Source organism: Phaethon aethereus, assembly GCF_964289735.1.
Source record: "Phaethon aethereus genome assembly, chromosome: 17".
Classification (NCBI taxonomy): domain Eukaryota; kingdom Metazoa; phylum Chordata; class Aves; order Phaethontiformes; family Phaethontidae; genus Phaethon; species Phaethon aethereus.
Genome location: NC_138593.1, coordinates 10,696,906 through 10,717,581, shown reverse-complemented (window position 1 = coordinate 10,717,581; position 20,676 = coordinate 10,696,906). Strand labels below are relative to the sequence as shown.

The window sequence follows — 20,676 nt, the reverse complement described above, 5'->3', positions numbered from 1 at the left end:
TGCATATGGAAAACTTGTTTTTCTGTGCACTATGGAGACCTGCCAACCCTCTCCTTTCCCAGCCAACCATGAATTTTGGCCATCAGTCTAAATTCTTCATACAAATTCCTGGCACAAATTCCTGGTACATAAACACTGAATTTTCCAAGATGGTTATATGCATTTAAAAATTAATTTCAGCTTTCTAAAATTTACCAGTAATCCACTCTGCCCCCACAGCAACTCAACCTGATGTAATTTATGTCATTTTAAAAATCAGGCTTATCATCAGTATATCTAAGCGTTCTTCTTACTCCAGTTACTGCTGAAAATGCATAGACACATTTTGTGGTTTAAATTTGTTCATGAGTGTAACTTCCACTAGAGACGTATAAGTGTACCATTAAAACATGGACATTTGGCATTGCTCTACAAAAGAACCTGAATGAGTCATCAAAGAAAGAAAATTACAACTTCATGAAAGTATGTAGTATACATATATCAGTAGGAAGATGCACTGTTAAGTAGTTGTTTGTTATGCAGAGAAGCAATAAAAAAAAAGGACAGTAAAACCCAATAATGCTAGTTGAAGCCAACCTGGTAACTACTAGGTTCAAACAGGCAGGATTCAATTTTTCTGAGTTCCAAGACAAGGCAGATTTAGACAACAATCTGTATATAATCATACATTAAAAAATACAAATCACTAAGTTTATATTTATATAGGGAGAGAGATACAAAAAGCAAAAGAGAATGCTTCCTCAGGGAAAAAAATAGAAGAAAATATTTTGCAAGTAGTTCCTCAGGCAAGGACATGCTATCTGAACCAATAAATTGAAAACAGGCAGCCTTTTTTGTTGAATGTTGATACAAAATCATTTGTCAGCAACAGTAATGACAGATTGCAGGAATCTATGGCTCCTATTAATGATTAGCTCCGTGGAAAAATTAACAACCGTTCCACATAAACAGCGTAAGAATGTTTTCAAAACAAGCTATCTTTAAAAAAATGGTAATATTTTTCTGGATAATCACTATACAGGAATATGGAATATTCAACTCCTTTCAGTAGATTGGTAAGACATGCTACTGCCCAATACGCAGCAGTACTGTTGATATGTTTTCTAGTATGAGGCAAGGGGTATGATTTGTTTCCATTACCTTCCCTTCCCTGTTATTCACAGAAGCTTCAGTACTGGTTGGGGAGAGAATTCAGGAAGCCATGCAGTGCAGCATATGACATAACACAAGACTTCCAAATACAAAATCTGTGAGTTCAAACCTTGATTATGATAATTAGTAAAATAACTCTGATAATTTCAACCTACTATTCAGACACATTTTACTAATACTTTAGAAAGACAAAGGATTATAACAACAGAGGTATGCAGAAGTAAAATAAAGAATGACATAATTTTAAAACCAAAACAATGATCATACATAGCAGAAGGCTTTTGAAATTAATTTTATTATGAAGAATACCCAAGGGTCATGCTGGAGGAAGCAAGTTATTTTGCTCTCACCTCAAATAAGAACTGATACTATTACAGCCACCAAGACATTGTTATTCCTGTTTAATCCAAAATCACTGGCTCATGAGCAGTAGGATCTGTGACTGACACTTAGTGAAATCACTCTGTGATTTCTAAACAGCAAATAATTTTGTCTTACTCAAGATGACCTCTATGTTCTGACAGTAGGAAAACTTTCATTCTACAAAGACTCAAGATACCCAGAAAGTCTACCTGTGTCACATGATGTGTTTACACCGATACTGATGAATTTCTGTTTCCAAGTCACTTTTCAGTCCACTTAATTCAGTAAAATAAATAATTGTTGTCATTTTTACGAGAATATCTTAATTTATGTTACATATCTAAAAGGTAATTCTCTGCTGAATGACAAAAAATTATTTAATCCAGTATTAAAAAAATAAATTTTCTACTCAACTGGCCTCACACACATGAATTGGACATCTAGGAGTTGAAGACTTCCAAAGCGTAGCTCCAATCCAAGCTGCGTTAAACAAACTTACCTACTGCATTTTAACACTGAGACTTTTGAATTAGTAAAAATGACAACACATTTTGTTTACTCAGGCGATAAACACAGCTAGTCAGCTATTGTATAGTGGTCTGCTCACCTTGTGTGTTTTGCTGTATGTGTACAGATATGCCAATCTGTAGAGGCTCTTGTAGTGCTGGGGAAAGCGGCTGAGACACAAACAGAAGGAGGCAATACACTGCTCTGTCAGGAACTTCCGCTGTTCCTCAAGGTCTGCTGGAAGCCCATGAGGAAATTCAGATGCATCTCCACAAGGTTCAGCTTTCTTTTTGCAGTCCCACTGTGCGGGTGAGGGGATTGCAGCCTTGATGGGATTGCCAGAAGCAGACTGAGGATCCACCAGAATTTTTTGGCCAGTAGGTTCAGCAGGATGGTAAGATTCTGAGCTCTCCAGCAGCTCTTCTGATTTTCCTGCAACTGGGACATTAAGAGAAGACAAAAGTGACAATCAAAATTACAAAATGGCAAATGAAATACACAAAATGACAAAAATTAAATGCTTTTCTTCATTAAAGCATAGGCAGAATTATTGAGTAGTTCTTGAAAAATTATGACTATTCCTGATGTTTAATGAATAAATAATCTCCAGCTCATTAACAAACAGAGCCACACACTGATCTCTCCATTGCCTTTATTTGGGCTTTTCCCTGAGCAGTAGTAAGAATTCAGCACACCTTAAACAATGCAGGATTTTTATATACTCTTGTAAAATAAAAGTGTAAATTCAGTAAAATTCTATTGCAAAGAAAGGAAGAAGGAACAGAAAATTAAAGTCATCCTGCCAAGTGAAATGTAGTATTCTTAGCAATCTACCTAGAACTCAACTCCACAATACAATTTAGGCTCAGACAGAATGATTAGCAGCAGCTAACCTGGCCTTCTGGATGATGTAGGACCTACAGTTCCATAAAAATATTTTTGTGATTAACTTGGCAACTCGTAATTCAATTGATCCACCTTTCCTTGAAGGATACCAAATCTCACTTCAGAAAACATCTGTGACATCCACATTTCCTTTTAGCTAGTCATTATTGCTGAAAACATTCACGCTACATGCAGATTAATTTTTTTAACTTTGATTTTTAGTCATGGAAGTTTACTGTGTCTCCATCTTTGCTAGGATAAAGAGCCTCTAATATTAGGTCTTATCTCCTAGCAAGCTAAAGACACACTAAAATATACTTCATCCTCAAGTATGAAGCTGCTCCTTAAATCTTTCTCCAATCAGGCTGAACTTTGAGTCAAACATGTTTTCCAGAACAGAAATTTTTCAAAATTTGCTTGCACAATCTATGTATCCATTACAAATTTACTCTACAGATAGCTGTATGGAAAAATACCACATTTGTTCTAACAAATGTCAGTAATGTAAGAATGCATTCAACACGGATTTTCTGACAGACAACTGATAACAATAACACAACTTTCTGCAAGCCTGAAAAAGAGCCATGTTTTCAGTCTAGTACCCAAAAGATTACTGGATTTAGTGGTTATGAGAGTACTATTTTACAGAACTAGGAACTGGCATCTATTTCACCATATTGATGCAAACATTACCACAGACTTCCCTAGCTTAGGCAAGACTGAAGTAACATATTCTCAAAGACAACAAACCAAGCTAATCCAAGTCTGTGAACAAAAAGATGACTAGTCAGCAGTTGTTCCTAGTGAGATCAGTGAAGTGATTCAAGGCTATCCACATACCATGGTTTCTGGATCTATGAAACTGGAAAAGACTAAAGCATAGTGTGAACTGGGAAAAAAGACTTAACATCCCCTAAAGGGCCACAACCTGGAAAGGTGGGAAAAATTTATACATTGGTCCTGTTTGTCTTTCCCTGCTGAAGTCCAGCCTCTCTATCTACTGCCACATCCAACTGTACAAATATCAGACAAAGGGAAAATCCAGCTAATGGACTTTGAAACAATTTTTCCAGGAATACAGAACACTTAGTACTATTATACATGGAAACATTTGGTAGAGAGCAATCCCACTTCTCCACGGAAATAAAGTATCCAATGGAATAAAACATCTAATCCCACTACTTGTGCTCTTCTGCGTACTGAATATCAAGCTGCTACTGGGCCAAAAAGGAGAATAAATAAATAGAAATTATAAGAAATAAACAAAAGAAAAAATACTCCTTAAATTATTTAGATATTTGAAACATTGGAAAAAGAGTAAATAATAACCTGAAAGAAGACAAACCAGTCAAAGGGCCACCAGAGACAGCAGTTTATCATTATTCTTTTCTTTGTAAGGTTTAACAGGTAGTACAAATAGGGATGATGGTCACAGAAGCAAAGCACAGTTTCAATTTTAAGCTACATGCAGCAATAACACCTAGTTAAAATTCTCAGTCACAGCACAGCATATTTCAGTGCTTCTGCATGCCAGAAGACACATTTTAATAAGAATTTACCAGCTGACATTATCTATTAAATCGGGCATACTCTTTTCCTCTGTTGATCCCAGGGTGTCTTTGCTAGGCATCAGTGTATCCGCACAGGCAGTAGAAATCCTCTTCTCTGTGTAAGTCTTCTTGAGGCTGTCTTGAGAACTGGCAGGCTCATTAAATATATCCTGTGTGGAACTGGAGTCAGACAGCACCGCTGCAGTGCTATCCTGACTCCTTTCTGAAAAAGAAAATAAAGAAGGAATGGACCAGTTCATACTCATCAAGCTGTTAACTTGCATCTTGGTAACAGCAACCACTCTGCAAACCTCTTACAAGTGCAATACAGGATCCTTAACAACCAATTCTGTTGTCTAAAAGGTATTTATTTTGTCTACTTCAACTTATCATTTTCATCTCACCTCTTTGTGCTAAGAAATTAAACCCCCAGTCGTCTTTCATTAGGTATTATTTAACACTAATGTAACAGAGACCTCCCTGCCCCACCACATTTCTGTCTAGAATATAAACCTGGAATTTGATTCAAAAGCAATGATGCTCAACTTTCAAAAGCAGTTAGGCTGAGGACGCAATATTTCAGCTAGTATGGTCCTACAAAATTTCCCAGGTTTACTGTGTCATTTACCTTGAAAAGCACCCAGTATAATTTTGAGCCTGACACAAGCAAAGCTCAATTGACAAGAGAAAAAGACAGAAAAATCAGTACCATTAGAGGGCAAAGACTTACAGGAGTGATCACTGACGCCATCTATCCTGCAGGTGTTAGATGCTGAAAGGTGATTTGATATGGCAAATAAACAATCTATCAAAGAACTTGGTCTACAATAGACAGGAAAACTCCTGGACTTCAAGGCAGTAGACAGAAGACTAGGAGAAGTGACTTTGCCTTGGCAGAATAGTGTACGTTGGCTGCTGGCTACATTACAGTCACAACTAAATTGTTAAACTGCAGATCGCTGTTACAGCACAGGAAAGTTGTACAGGATCATGACTTTATCATGGGGGATAAAATTCACACCTCAGAACAACACAGGCAAGTGAAAACCTTCCACCCATGTCTGAAACCTGCCTGGTATAACCCGAGTTCTTCTACATTAAGGGTTATTAGAGGCAACCCTGCATGACTAAAAAATGCAGCTTAGTATCTCCAACAGAAAGATGCATGCATATTCCCACTGCGATGGGAAATTGGCATTTTTCTGTAATATTGTGCCAACATAATTCCATGTCCAACAGAAAATTCCAATACAGGCAATTTTCTCTAAATCTGTAGACCAAAAGATTAATTTCCAGTTTTTGCTCAAGATACAGGAATGGCTTAACCAAGAGGCATGTTACATCCATTCTCTAGCTAGTTCTACCGCATTCTTATTCATTAATTTTCTTGATAAGATCAAGAAAGAAAATTAAAAAAGCAAAAGCCCTTGCTTTGAGATGAGATGATAATTTAATTAAATTTCTTCTGTTCCATCTGAATTGCACTTGTTCAGGAGACAGCTAAGGGCCTCCTATGAATTTATTTTATCATGATAAATCCCTCTGCAAACCTTCAGCTTGCAGATCAGGTTCTGCTTATTAGGATTCCAACAAATTTAAACCAAATTTGATGCACTATGTAGGCTTTTCACTACCACACAAAGAAAACCTTCCCTTTCAGTGAACAGATCTTAATAAGACTATATCTTGAAAAAGAATGGGGAACAGTATTTGCTTCCTAATTGGAAGTTATATAGTTAGCTAATGATGACAAGTTTTATACAGAAAGAATATAATTATAAAGAATGGGACGAGAAGGATTCTGAAGAGAGGTCAGTCAAGCTTTAAATGACTAATTTATAAAGCTTTAATAACCTTCTGTGGTACAAATGGATACTATTGAACTCCCAGTTGGCATCAGAAAAAAACATTTACAGCAGCTCCCTTGACATTTTTTTCAAAGGAAGTTTCTGCATCTGTGGCAAAGGGGCTGAATTACTCATCTAGGGAAGAAAAACAAGTTGCAAATTTCAAAATGTTGCCAAAAGCCTGGAGGTCAGTTCTGATGTGTGGGTTATGACAGATGAAGCATTAGAATGTAAATCAAGAACTGCTAGAGCATATGCAAGAGTGGTATCACATCACTAGGAAATTACAGTAACTTAGCAGCATGCGAAGATAGACAATGATTTAGCATGTTAAATTGCAAATGTATGCATGACAAGGAAGCTTTTCCCTATGGGGAACAAATGTAGATACCTCCTTACTATTAGCTAGCTATTTTGATTTGAAATTTCTACTAAAATGAGTGTAAAATTAGTCTAAAATAATCTTAATGATATTAACACTGGGCTCCTTAATCACTGAAAAACAGAGGAATACTACTATTCAGACAACTTCCTATTATTTTAGATACTTCTTGAATGCAGTAGATGCTGTCAAACTAAGTGGGCCTGATGAAAACCTCTGGAGTATTACAGAAATTAGCAGCAGACACCATTTATTAGTATTAATTTCTCAGAAGTCACAGAGAATGCGTAAAGTTCCAGGGAATGGAAAACAAAGTGTAGTACCTATCTTTACAAAGGTTGAAAGGTCAAAGCTATTAGCCAGCCAGCCTTCATCTTCCACAGAATTATCTGAGCATAAATAAATCAATCCATCTATAAGCACCTAAAAGATAACAAGATCAGTAGTAGAAAATGTGCATGTATCCCAGCTAATACATTCACATGTGCCCGTAAAGAATTAGTGATTCTCAAACCCGAAATGGCCAAAATGTCATGCTTTTGTAAAAGCAATTCAGCAAACTAGCACACTTGAATGTATAATCAGTAACTTCACAGAAAAAATACATAAAAGTCTTCCTGTTCTACTGAGCACTAATGAAAATTAAGCTTAATTATGGTGTCTGTATTTGGGACCTACATTTTACAAAATACACTGAATAACTAGAATGAATTCAGAGGAGAGGAAAAAAAATGATGAGTGATTAATGAGATGGCATATAAGAAAAACATTCGGAGAATTGGACTTATTTATCTTCAAAAACATGAGGGAGAATTTCCAAATACATACAATTAACGAAAATACAAATAGAGTAATTGCTCTTCATATTCACTAAGTACAGAGCAAGAGGCAATAGGTTTTAATTGCAGCAAGAAAACTGCCTTTTTTTTTCCCTAATCTCTAGCTCAATTATTACATACAGTTAAAAAATTACATAGAGAACTTACAGAATCGCTGGAGGTTTTCAAGGCCAAGTAGACAAATAGCTATTATTTGTTAGGTTACCTAAGATGTACCTTAATACAATAAAAAAACTCTGTCAATACCTAAATGCTGCAGTATGTAGTGCAGAACTCATGGCACCTGCACCAAAGAATCTTTGCCCAGGAGTCCGCAGGGCTCACTGAAAGAGCTTAAACTAGCTTTGAAGTGGGAACGGGATAAAGCCAGGCTTGCTAGAGATAACCCTGGGGGAGGCACGCCAGCGCCTGACGGACAGCGCGCTAGCGAGGTCCTTCGGTCAGCCGTTTCAGTGGAGGTAGAGGATGGAGATCCATGATGCAGCAAAGACACAAGGGATATTGATGTGTCATAAACCGCAGAAGCGCCTGAGAATGGTCACAGAGGAATTAGGGCTTATCCCCAATAAAAACGTGGTGGGATCAATAGTATATATCAATATCATAGAGTTAAAGCCAGTTGGCGGCCAGTCACAAGTGGTGTTCCCCAGTGGAACTGGGGCCAGTTCTGTTTAATCTCTTTATCAATGATCTGGATGAGGGGATCAAATGCACCCTCAGTAAGTTTGCAAATGGACCAAGTTGGACAGGATTGTTGATCTGCTTGAGGCTAGGAAGACTCTACAGAGCATTCTGGACAGGCCACTTGAAGGGCCGAGGCCACCTGTATGAGGTTCAACAAGGCCAAATGCCAGGTCCTGCACCTGGGTCACAACAACTCCATGCAACACTACAGGCTTGGGGAATAGTGGCTGGAAAGCTGCCCAGTGGAAAAGGACCTGGGGGTGTTGGCTGACTGCCAGCTGAACATGAGCCGGCAGTGTGCCCAGGTGGCCAAGAAGGCCAACAGCGTCCTGGCCTGTATCAGAAATAGTGTGGCCAGCAGGAGTAGGGAAGTGATCGTGCCCCTGTACTCGGCACTGGTGAGACCACACCTCAAATACTGTGTTCAATTTTAGGCCCCTCACCACAAGAGAGACATTGACGTGCTGGAGCATGTCCAAAGAAGGGCAGCAAAGCTGGTGAAGGGTCTAGAGGATGAGTCTTATGAGGTGTGGCTGAGGGAACTGGTGTTGTTTAGCCTGGAGAAAAGGAGGCTCAAAGCAGACCTTATCGCTCTCTACAACCACCTGAAAGGAGGTTGTAGCAAGGTGAGTAGTGGTCTCTTCTCCAAAGTAACAAGCGATAAGACAAGAGGAAATGGCCTTAAGTTGCACCATGGGAGGTTTAGATTGGATATTAGGAAAAATATCTTCACAGAAAGGGTTGTCGAGCATTGGACCAGGCTGTCCAGGGAAGTGGTTGAGTCACCATCCCTGGAGGTATTTAAAAGACGTGTAGATGTGGTGCTTAAGGACATGGTTTAGTGGTGGACTCGGCCGTGCTAGATTAACAGTTGGACTTGATGATCTTAAAGGTCTTTTCCAACCTAAACTATTCTATGGTTCTAAGCTTTAAAAAAAAAAACCCTACGTATTTTTCATACATGAAAATACTATGCTTTTCTAGCCTAACTCACAAATATATCTTATATATACTAGACAGACACACAGCATGTATTTTTACATTCATTGTCATAAATCTTTTCCTTCATCTGATAAGATTTGACTGTAGTTGAGACAGTCATTAGTGTTACTCAACCCACATGCCAAAGACCACTGCACTCTGTGAAACATGAGAATTAATTCCAAACTCCCAACTGCTATTGATACCTGTTCTTTTGAGAGATGCAAATCCAAGGAGAGTATTTAGTGCTTTTTAAAAGTTTCTGCTATAATTAAAGACAATTTAATGCAACTCAGTGTAATTTAAGAGTTATTTTGTTTACCTAAGGTATTTTCTTAGTTCTCCCACCTGGCAACAGCAATAAAGCAAGCTTTCCCAAAAAGCTGAAGTGATCCTTCAGTTATAAGCATATGACAAATCAAGGACTAACTATTCTTTTGAGGTCACTTCCTGTAATGTTTCCTATTATTTCAAAAGCTAAGATAAAAAAAATTGGGTATTAATGTCCCAAAATTATCATCTGTAGTGGGAATGAAGAGAATAGGGAAAAAGGTCTACTAAATTGTGCATAAGTAACTGCAACAAAACCACTATGAAAAATATGTTCTGATACCAGATTCTCTCTTTAGTATGATTATATTTTCTTTCATTACCCTGTTGCGTCACTCCTAAGTTTTATGAAGATTTCAAACCACCTAATGAGCTGCAATCTCTATTTAATGTAAAGTATTTCATGTTTATTTCTAAAGCTTAAGGAAATGGCACTTCAGAGCAAATTTCTTTTTTTTTTTCTTTTTTTAACTTATTCCTCATAACGTACTCAACTTGTGACATTTCAGGGATTTCTATGTCAGACTATATCACCTACTCTGTCAACGATGAAAAAGAGCAGCTCTGGATAGAAGATGTAAAATGGTCAAAAAGAAGAATCTTGTTAACTTTCCAAGGCATTAGTAAAAAAATATTAATCATTATTGGATAGATGTCACTGGGAAGAAAGAACTTGTATGTTCACTGGTACTGCCAAAACCTTTATTATATCACAGTGACATCCTGTCGGTCACTTGGATAATTAAGTAACTATCATTACTGAAACACATCTGTCTTGGATATTAGAAAAATATCTGTAGTCCATTTGACTTAATTCTATGTTTTAAGAGCATTTCAAGATTAATTTTATCCTGAATGAAACAGGTTTACCAGGTTGACTTCAAAAAAATCCCTATTCCACGCTATTCCTCCATAGCAGGAAAAGTCATTAGCACATCACTTGTGCCTGAATGCTAATGGAGCAGTGACAACACCTGCATGCCTACCAATTAACAGTAAAAAGTTGTTTTAAACTTTGGGGAATCTAAATGATGATTTAATTTTAAAATGCAACAGGAAAAAAAAGGCTCAATACTTCACTAGCCACTACCCTGTGCCAGCATTCTCCCACATGCACCATAAGCCCTGTGGACCATATGCCGTAAGCCTTGTTACCTAAACTGTGTTCACTCATTGGCCTGAAGGGGGGAAGAGACAGTGATATGTTAAAAATGTAAGTGACCTGAACTAGCAGACATACAATCCTAATGACAGAGCTCCTACTGCTAAGTATGCTGACGAGGTAACATCTCTCACGGTACAAGCTTACATAATTTATTCTCAGGGGAGCTGAAGTACAGCTTCATGGTGCCAATACAAATGAGATATTCTGCCTTTGTCAATTAATTACTATGCAGCTCAGTAATCATGTTGTCTGCCCTCCACCCTTTGAAACTTTTTGGAAATTAAAAGGACGAGGCAGAAGACCTCTGAAACATCTGCATGTGGGGGTAGGTAACAGGCTCAGAAAGCCAACAGGGTATAGTTCACTTTTTCTGAATGATGTATTTTTCTGTCTTAAATGAAGGAAAATGTATGCCCAGTTACTACAAGAAGGTATCTGAAATGTGATAAACTATCAGCTACAAGTCAAAAATCAGAAAAAATGGCACAGAAAGCTTTTCTAAAGAGCTATATACATATGCTAAAATTCAATTTACAGTAAAGAAAAATCCCGCTGCAAAGTTCAGAGCTTATGAACAACTAACTACATATTATTAAAAAAAAAAAATCCTGTCTCATGCAATAAAGGTGGGCTGTTCACAGGCTGTGGAGGTACAGACCCTCTCTCTTTGTCCTGCCTGCCTGGCACTGTATCTTCCCTCTTTACTTTTACGTATGAGCATTTTTCTTCATCAGTCTGTAGTCAGACACATGATATATCACAAAATTCTCAGTCTTGAAACAGATTCCATCCATAATGGAAGACAACATTCAGCTCTGTATCAAAAGGCACTTGCACATTATTAAAAATGAAAGAATTGCAGAGATTTGCATGGGAGCAGATTAATTTCTTGAAGACAGCAAGTCCTCTGAATGTTTAAAGGGAGTTCTCTTATGAGTCAAAGATGAGAATCTATGTTTTATCTGGCTGCAACAAACACTGAATGTGATTTGGTAACTTGCAGTCCTGTATTGCTGTTCTTCTGTCTTCAAGTGCAGAGCAACAGAGTATCTCATCAATGTTCCATTTATTTAGTCAAATCCTTTTTACATCATCTCGCACTAAGTGTCAGTGTGATACTTTTAGTTATCGGAGAGCAGTTAAACTGGGGAAAGGTAAAAATGGAGCGTACTGCAATAAACTGGATCTACTTCATTATTCATGTAGTGCAGTATGCAGCCCCCATGAACATCCAGTACCATGTGCCAGATACGTACTGCAGACTGAAAGATTTCATTTTAAACTGCTGGAGAGAGAATTTTTAAGGGTAAGATTTTAGTCTTCCAAAATGCAATGTGGATGTTCTTTTTATGCACAGAAATACCCACTCCATCTTAGAAGCTCATTGAGTTTGGCATGTGTGGCAGTGTGGTGCAAAAAGTTTCTCAGAGATCACCTTTGTCTCATCAGGATGTTGAGAACCCCTGTTTACAAAAAACTGTGCATCTTCATAACATTTGCAGAATTACAGACCAACAAACTATGAAGCGAGGCTTCTCTCACAGCATGAAGCAAGTAGCCTTTCCCAGTGAGCTTATCATGCAGGTTTTGCCAATTATTAAAAGCAAGCCGTGACAGGTAAAAGCAGGAAGAGAATGCCTGGGGAACAGAGATTTGTATAAAGGTTAGAGGCAGCACGGGCAATATTGGTTGCAAAAGCAATCAGGCAAAGACAAACACAAAAAAGGACAATTACATCTAACTACACACAACATACTACATGATGTGGATGAAGGACTTAAACAATATGACATTTTAACACTGCCATAGCAATGGATACTGAAAACATCATCTGCATACGACCACAATAATATGACACTGGATATCAACATAACAAAGGCATATTACAGCAAAAAAGACCTCATAACAATCTCTCAGTCCACTGTTTGGGACACAGATTTCTCATTTAGATTTTTTTTTTTTAATCCTTTTACTGCTTTCTGAACTAACTTTAATGCTTATCACAAAATTGAGGTAAACTTAAACTGCTTGAAGTCTCTACTGTGACTGGTCTTTACTGACTACATACATTCAGCCTGTATAAAGGAGGACAATGAGCATGTCTGTTTTGGTATATAACACTGGCTATTTAGCTGTGTAAATATGGTGACATCCCAAGTGATGATAATCTTGGTCCCTGCTGAATTCCTTTTTTTTCTTATTTCCTACTTTGCTCTTGGAAAATTAAAAAAAGAGTCTAAACGTCAAGCTCCTACTATCAAATGCAGGTTTTCATTTTGAAGGGTTATAAAACAGCAAGAGGCAGAGGTGATGACAGGAAAGACAGGATTAACAGAAGGAAGGAAAAGATGTTGCTGAATGGAAGGACAAGAAAAGGGAAAGGAAGTTGCCTATTTTACACACGACAGCAGCTAGTCAGCCAGCAAATAACAGCTGCCACTCAGCAATACTTCTGTCTCCTTGAAGGAGATACATGCTAGCAGCTGCCACGAGGAAAGAGAAGTTTAGTTGTGTTACAAGCCATATTTACTGGTTCCTTTCTCCCATTTCCATTAAAATATGACTAGAAACTAGAAACAGCATTCACTGGATATAAAGCTTTACGATTCTCTCAAATTTAACAGTGATTTCTGCATATCCTGGTTGTCTTTTTCCACCAGCAACACATGCTGGAAAGTTACAGAACTATAATGACACTTTTAAATATAATGTATCTGAAATAAGTTTGCCCCCACAACTTTACCTATCTACAGATGAATGCTTGAAGATCAGAGTCCCAATATTTTGAAGAAAAGATGTCTGGCTGTACAGTAATTCTCTCCTGCTTGTAATGAGGTAATTTGCTGTGCTAGAAGGCACATTGTTTGATACTTTGTTAAAAAAAAAACAAAACCAAAACTAAAAACCAACCTAAAACCCCACAAAAAATTAACAGAAAAAGTAGGGCTCAGAAGGAACCACAAGAGTTCATGTAGTCCATTCCTTTTTCCATCAGGATAAATTACATTTCCATCATTCCTGGCAGATGGCTGTATCACTACTTTTTAAAGACTTCCAGCGCTGAAGTGTTGCAGTGTTATACTGTCACCAGGACCGTATTATAGAGTTTCACTTTTTTTTTTTTTGCTAAATAGTATTTCCTAATACTACTCTAACACTATTTTCTAATGTCCAGATTGAAAATACCAATTTAAGTCTAATATCGTCTGTTCTGTCTCCCATGAACATGGAAATCCTGGGTTTTTGCCTCTAACTCGTTGTATAGCTTTCAACACTATTTAGGTTACACTGCTGTCATGTCTCCCCTTATACTTCTCCTTCATAGATAAACCATCCCAATTCCTTCTCTTTTTCTTCATATGTCATGTTTTCTTGAAGCATAGCACACAAAAATGGTCAAAAGAGGTCTCAAAGGTCAACAACGACAGGGATCCCAACTAGCAGGTTTGCTTGTGGTAACACATGAAGAGAACTTTGCAGGTAAGACACTGTATAACACTCTTATTTTGTTTATGTCATAGATGATCAAAAACATCGATCCAAGAGTAAAAGTAAATAAGAGTACTATCAGGTCTCAAAAAGAATAAGTATCTAGGCTGAATTTAGGCCAAATTATTTATTCTGTGAACAACATTATAAAGTTGTGTTTGCTGACAGAATAGTAAAAAAAAAATATCTAAAGAGTAGTCAAGTGATGGATATTTTCTTGCTATTTTTAGGAATGGTACAATGGAAATGCAGATGCGATTACGTGTAAGATTGCAAGAGCATTTCACTTCAAAAGTATGTATTTTATTAAAAGTAAAATGCAAACGCATGGAAAGAAGCACAGTATATGTAATAATATAAAAATGGAAGACTTCTGAGCATTGCTCAGCCTGTTATCTCTCCTTCCATCTGTAACAGCCCCAAGGCAAATATTTCAGTTTCCTGTGGCTCTTCAATATGCTGTATCCAGATCCAGAGTTTAGTTGTGCCAGCAACTTACAAAACATTATGAATGATGAAGCATTTTGCAATTCTACTTGTCATGGTTACACACAGCCTTCCTAAAGATCGCCCTAACTCCACTTCTTTCAGCGGCTGACATTTTTAATTGCTTTGACAGCAGCAAAGCTTAGTCCTAGCTAGGCTAAGCTAGCAGACCCGAGAACTGCTACTTCAGCCCTGGCAGAGATGGACGTTCCTTAGCTTGCACCTTCAGGCCTTGCTAAGCAGCCAACTTTGCTCCCATCAAGCAATTAGCATGCCACAGCCCATAATATCTTCAAGTCAATATACTAACAATACATACTGGAATATTTATCTAACTTATGTATCTCCCAAGAACATTTCAACAGTCTTTAGGACCTAAGAGATGTAGTCTTAGGCAGAATCGCTTCTTGCAGGGAACATTATTTAGGAAATACTTAAATATTTTCTCTCTCCTCTGTTTGCTGTGTCAAAAGATATCAAAAGGCTAACGTAAGAGCTTGATCACTACATAACCCATTCACACTAACATGCTACACATGGTATCAAAACAACCCACTGATTTACTACTGATTGAAATGTCAGCATGAATAAAATGAACATTTTTCTATTCAATTTAGTGAAAGAGATGAAGGATCTTCTGTCAGTTTCATCAGGAATTATTTGATGGGGAAAAGGAATAAATTCACCTTGCAGAGTTTCCTGGCATATGAACATTTGTTTCAAAACTATGTCAACAAATTTACAAATTATCATTCTTCAGGAAATGACAATAGGAAGCAGCCCACCCTCCAGAAATAAATTCGTATCAAGCAGAGCATTTCTGTGGGGCCTGACACATTCTATCAACATTATGCTATATATTGCAGATATTTTACTCAAGAAGTCTTGAGTGTGATAGTCATAGATCCAGATGGATAAACAAATGGCTGGAAGAGTAGAATCAAAATAATAGTACTAGCCAAATAATAATGGCAGGTTACTTAAACAGAAACTTAATTTCTACTATATATGTATATTGCAAGATCTTCAATAACATGGTGATAGCACCCTACCTTCTGCATTTCTAAGCCAATTATTTATTATATCACTATATATTCTATAGAGATGAGCTGCTAACCAGTCATTGTAAATGATAAAGAAAAATTAAAAGATGAAGTCTACTGGACTGTCATGCGAGTCACTTCGTGCTGATACACAATATATTCAAAACAGTTGCCACCTGCCTCCTTCAAAAAAGGATAATACTGTTTTGTTTTGCCATTTTAACAATTCGTCTTGTTTCAGCCACAGTTCAAATTTTCACCTGGTCATTTCACACAGGCACTGAAATAGTGTCCAGTCTTCTAAAGACTGAACCCATATCTCTCCTAATAAGCTCAGACAGATATTTAGCTCTTGAGGGGGAAGGGGGAAAAAAAAAAAAAAAAAAGAAAAATCACTGAAAATGCAGTTAGCTACATACTCCTTCTATCGACATTCCCATTTTGACTAAGTGATAGGTGGCAGATGACAACTTTGAATTTTGTATTTAAATTGATTGTACATTGATTCTATTTAAAGCACTGAATTTATAAAGGTAATGAGCTTCAATATTGCCCGTGTTACCACAGACCCATCACCCTCCTTGAAATGAGCAGTTTGATCATTCCTGGTCAAACCCCCCATGATTAGAGCACCTCCCTGTGCTGCCAGTATTGAGAACAGGGACTGTACCGTCCGGCGTTGCCTGCTGACGGGGTTTTTTACATTTGACGTAATCGTGGTCAACTGGAGTGGCTGTGTAAGGTGGGGATGTCAGACCTGGACCAGAGGATGAGGGGAGGGAAGTCCCAGGGCCCGGCACTGTTCCAGCTGAAGAGTGAGAGTCTTCATCAATCATGCAAGCTTTTTCCCTGAGAGAGGCAAGAAAAAAAATTAAATGTAAACATACTAGGAACATACACAAAAACCAAAAGGAGACTACATGTTCTTACAACATTTCCAATAGAGCCATCAAATCTTTCTAATAAATTCTAAATAATGGATTTTTAGTACAGGTTATATTCCTCCCCTGTCACTGGTCAATAGTAAAACATTCTTTATTTTGTAGTTGTTAATGACACAAGTTATGAGGACTAAAGTCTCTTATCCTTTAAAAAAAAGGCCATTTGTTTTGCATTTGTTAATAGTTGCTTTTTTAAAAAAATCAATTTTATTAATAAATAAAAACGGCTTCAAAATGGATCACAAGATCAAAATGGTTCTATTTTGTTCCCTTCCCATCTACACTGTGCCAATTATTGAGAAGGTGTCAGAGTAGCGTATAATCTTACTGCTCATGATACCTGAAAACTGCAAACATTAGAATTAATTCTCATCACTTACTTTTGTTTGTATTTCATTCAGCTTCTATTATACAGTAGTTTCTAAGTATGTTTCAAAGGATACTCCTGGAAATTACTCACTTTTCTGCAACTTTTGGGGTGTTCTTCTCCTCACCCCTGGCAAATGGTCCCTCAGAAGCTTCTTTCATGAAACTAACTAGTATCTCTGCATCTATTCCAGAGTCTGGTTTCCCCACAAGTTTCAAAATGGAAGCATGAAGTCGAAAGTATACCTAGAAAACACCGAAATCCATTTGGTCAGTAGAGAATTCATAGCTCTGCAACCTATTACAAATAGTCTCTTCTTTGTAGAAACCACAGGAGTTAATATAAGACAGTCATCTGTTACCTAAACTTACCTGAATGGCACTTTTCCTGCCTTTGAAAGTTGTTTATAAATTACACGATCTGAATACTGTAAAAATTGTATAACTGCAGCCTATGGAATACAACAGTGAAAGCAGATCTGGTCTCCTTGGAAGCAAGTCATCACTGGGTATGTTCTAGATCCACCATTTTTACCAGACATCGCAGTGAAAGCAAAGGTGTTACAGCCACTATTCCAACTCATGCATGAACTTATGCTTTCACAAGTATGAGACACTTGTGAAACCTATCCCTGTTTGATTTTGATAAAAACTGACTAATGAACTGTGTGCAGCAAAATCTAGAAGTGGAATTTCTGCTTGTCTATCCAATACTGAGACTGTACATGTAAACTGTCTTTAAAACAAAACCAGCCTGAATAACACACTCCATTTTATTCTCCAAGTTAGTCTTCTAAATGTTCCCAGATGCAGAGCACCATGTACATATGCCTAATAATAACTGGGAGTCCATTACCTGTAGAGAACAAGGTTTTCAAGCCAATGTATTTAACTTTCTTTTACCTCCAACGCTTCCATGGCAAGTTCTGGTGGATTATGGTAGTGAATCTTCTTTGGATATCGGGCAGCCTCCTCATGCAGGTAATGACCTGCCTGTTTGTAATGAAGCAGATAGACAACAGGAGGCTGTTTCTGCTTCTCTGCAATCTTTCCCAGCATGTAGTGAATAAGCCACTCCTCTTCATCGCCATCTCCCTCACAGCGAGATGCTGACGTAAAACACAATTTGGCTGTCTCCAACATAGTGTCTCGACGCTCTTCCATCTGTGATCGAACAAAGTGTTGAGAATACATTAATTCACTGTGGCTGGGATGAAAAATTCTAAAAATACATTCCTGCATATGTAAGTGCATAAACAAGGTACATCATTTAAAACACTTTCAACCTAAAAGACATAGAACATATCCAAGTGATCAAATACATCCTGACGACCCACAAAATGTGTTTATAAATAGATTTTTGTTCATTCCAGTAACTGCTGACACAAATAACCAAAACAAGACAGAAGGGTAAGAATATGTGTATAAATATAAATCTGAAAAATAACAAACCAATATACATGCCTACAAAAATTTTACCACTTTTTCAGAGCTCTAATTATCTTAACTCTTCAAAGAAGAAAAATTTGTTTTGTTCTGCAACTAAAGTCTACTAGAGCCACTACAGACCACTATCATTCGCAAAGAAATGTATTTCATCTTGCTTGCAATGCATCTTAATTTCGGGCCAAATATGTCAAGAATACTCTCACCGCCCCCCCACAAAGAAATTAAAACCAGCAGCATGAATTAATTAAATGCTAATAAAAAATCACATAAAAACTAAGTCAAAAGATGCATTAATGTAGTTTTCTCTCTTTGAAAAAGAGGTTTTTATATTTAAATTGTTGGGCTATAACAGTATCCTAAGCACTTGCGGCACTTCAAGAACTATAACATAGCCTTTCCTTTCCTAAATATTTTGTAAGGAGAAGAGAAACACATTCTTGAAGAGACATATCTCTGGAAGGGAAATTACATTGTTGTAATTTATCTTTCATTATAATAGAGCTTTTCTTAGTAAATGATGCATCTTTAATATAGTCACTTTAAAAAAGGAAGATTCAAGTAGTCCTAAAGAAACATTCTGATTTAATCCACAACTTAAGATGGCTGCTCTGCATAGTACCCTTTATCTGATAACACAAAATAACTCCAGCATTAAGCCTGGAATTCTTCAGCAAGCCCCTCATAGCCGAAAGGCTGCAAGACAGTAGATTTTGATAGATCAAAGGCATAAAATATAATAAATTCATTTTCTGAGTAGTTAGTTTTTGAGCTCTTGGATGTAATAACCCTCAGAAAGAAAACTCTATTGTTAGTTGTCATTTCAAATGACATTCAAATAAACCATTTGTTCTCCTTTAATATGCATATTACATCATCTTTTTTCTTAGAGGGTCAAATACTGTGTAACTGTCTATGGGAAGGTGCAATGTTAATATGTTCTATACAGGCAGCTCAGATGCAAGACCCATCACCTTGCTGTATATATGTTCTCCTGGAAACAAAGGATGTTCCCAACACCTTTCTCTACAGTTCAAACACTAAAAGTTTACAAATTACAGCAGATGGTCAGGAGCAGCACTTCTTTTTTTCATTCTGCTTCCACTTGTGGACTACATAATATTTGTAAGTCAGAATACAGTTAAATCAGAAATAGAGTTTACTGGTCCAAAAGGACAGACAAAACATTTCCCCTAGCAACTCTTACCACTGTCAGAGAGTATTTTGAATTCCTCATTTTGACTTAGCAATAAACTTTAAAACCACTCTAACTTCTTCATCATCATCACAGTTAAAGAGCTAAGGAATTTACAACAACTTTTTCTATGAAAATTCTATCAAATCTCCTCATTTTGATCTTTTGTTTAAGTAAATAGTCTAGAAACATAGAAAAGGGGGAAGATGTCTTTAGATACAAGAAATGACATACGGACACAGATATCAGAGTAGTTCCTGATCTTTTCACTATTTACATATGTATATATTTCACCTTTTCCGGGAAACATTGTATGACATTTACAGAAAGGTAAGGTAAATATAATTCCCCTTTCCAGAAGGTTACAATAATTTTGTGTCACCTTCAAAAGTTAGTTCAAAGATCAGGCTCAAACTAATTTTACATAGGAAAAAGGAAAAAAACCAACTCTTTAAATACCGCTTGACCCCAGCAGCTTATACTAATTAGTATTAGAATTTCCAACATAAGTAACCACACAATCTAATATGTGGTATACAGCATGTAAATATTTAATTTAAAAAGTTATTATGTTAGAAAAATATTTTCTTAATTCTTAAAATATTTAAAATTTCATACTACTCTCAGTTAGATCCCACCTGCTGCACAACTTCAGGGGGGAGTTCTGATTTCCACTGCTTAAGCTGTCGGGATGCAAAAGAATGTAGGGCATAGGAAATGGTGCCGTATTCTATCCACAAGGAGAGATTAGAGCTGTCAATCTCTAGGGCTCGCTTGAAGCAATTCAAGACTGGAGTAGAGTGCTTCCAGATTGGGCCATCGCTTTTCAATTCATTAGAGTTCAACTTGTCCTGAATACGACTTGCTCGAGCCAGAGCCATGCCAGCCCACGAATCAAACCTATGCAAGCAAGAACACATGTACAACATAACATATGAACAATTTCCCCCCTAAACTTTACACTGAGTGGCACAGACAAGATTCAGTTTGTTATATCCACAACTTTCTCTTCCGTTCATCACACG

The 20,676-nt window shown here is 37.2% G+C and overlaps 1 protein-coding gene across 1 annotated transcript in view; it reads right to left on the bottom strand.

Annotated features, from left to right (window-relative positions):
• CABIN1 (calcineurin binding protein 1) overlaps positions 1–20,676 on the bottom strand; it is a gene marked incomplete at both ends in the record, with an annotated part of 120,477 nt that overhangs the window by 69,136 nt on the left and 30,665 nt on the right. The window contains 6 exons of the mRNA XM_082007744.1: positions 2,123–2,460; positions 4,498–4,680; positions 16,374–16,552; positions 17,105–17,256; positions 17,914–18,174; positions 20,290–20,551. Of these exons, the coding sequence (XP_081863870.1) occupies positions 2,123–2,460; positions 4,498–4,680; positions 16,374–16,552; positions 17,105–17,256; positions 17,914–18,174; positions 20,290–20,551 (1,375 nt within the window). The remainder of the gene's footprint in view (positions 1–2,122; positions 2,461–4,497; positions 4,681–16,373; positions 16,553–17,104; positions 17,257–17,913; positions 18,175–20,289; positions 20,552–20,676) is intronic.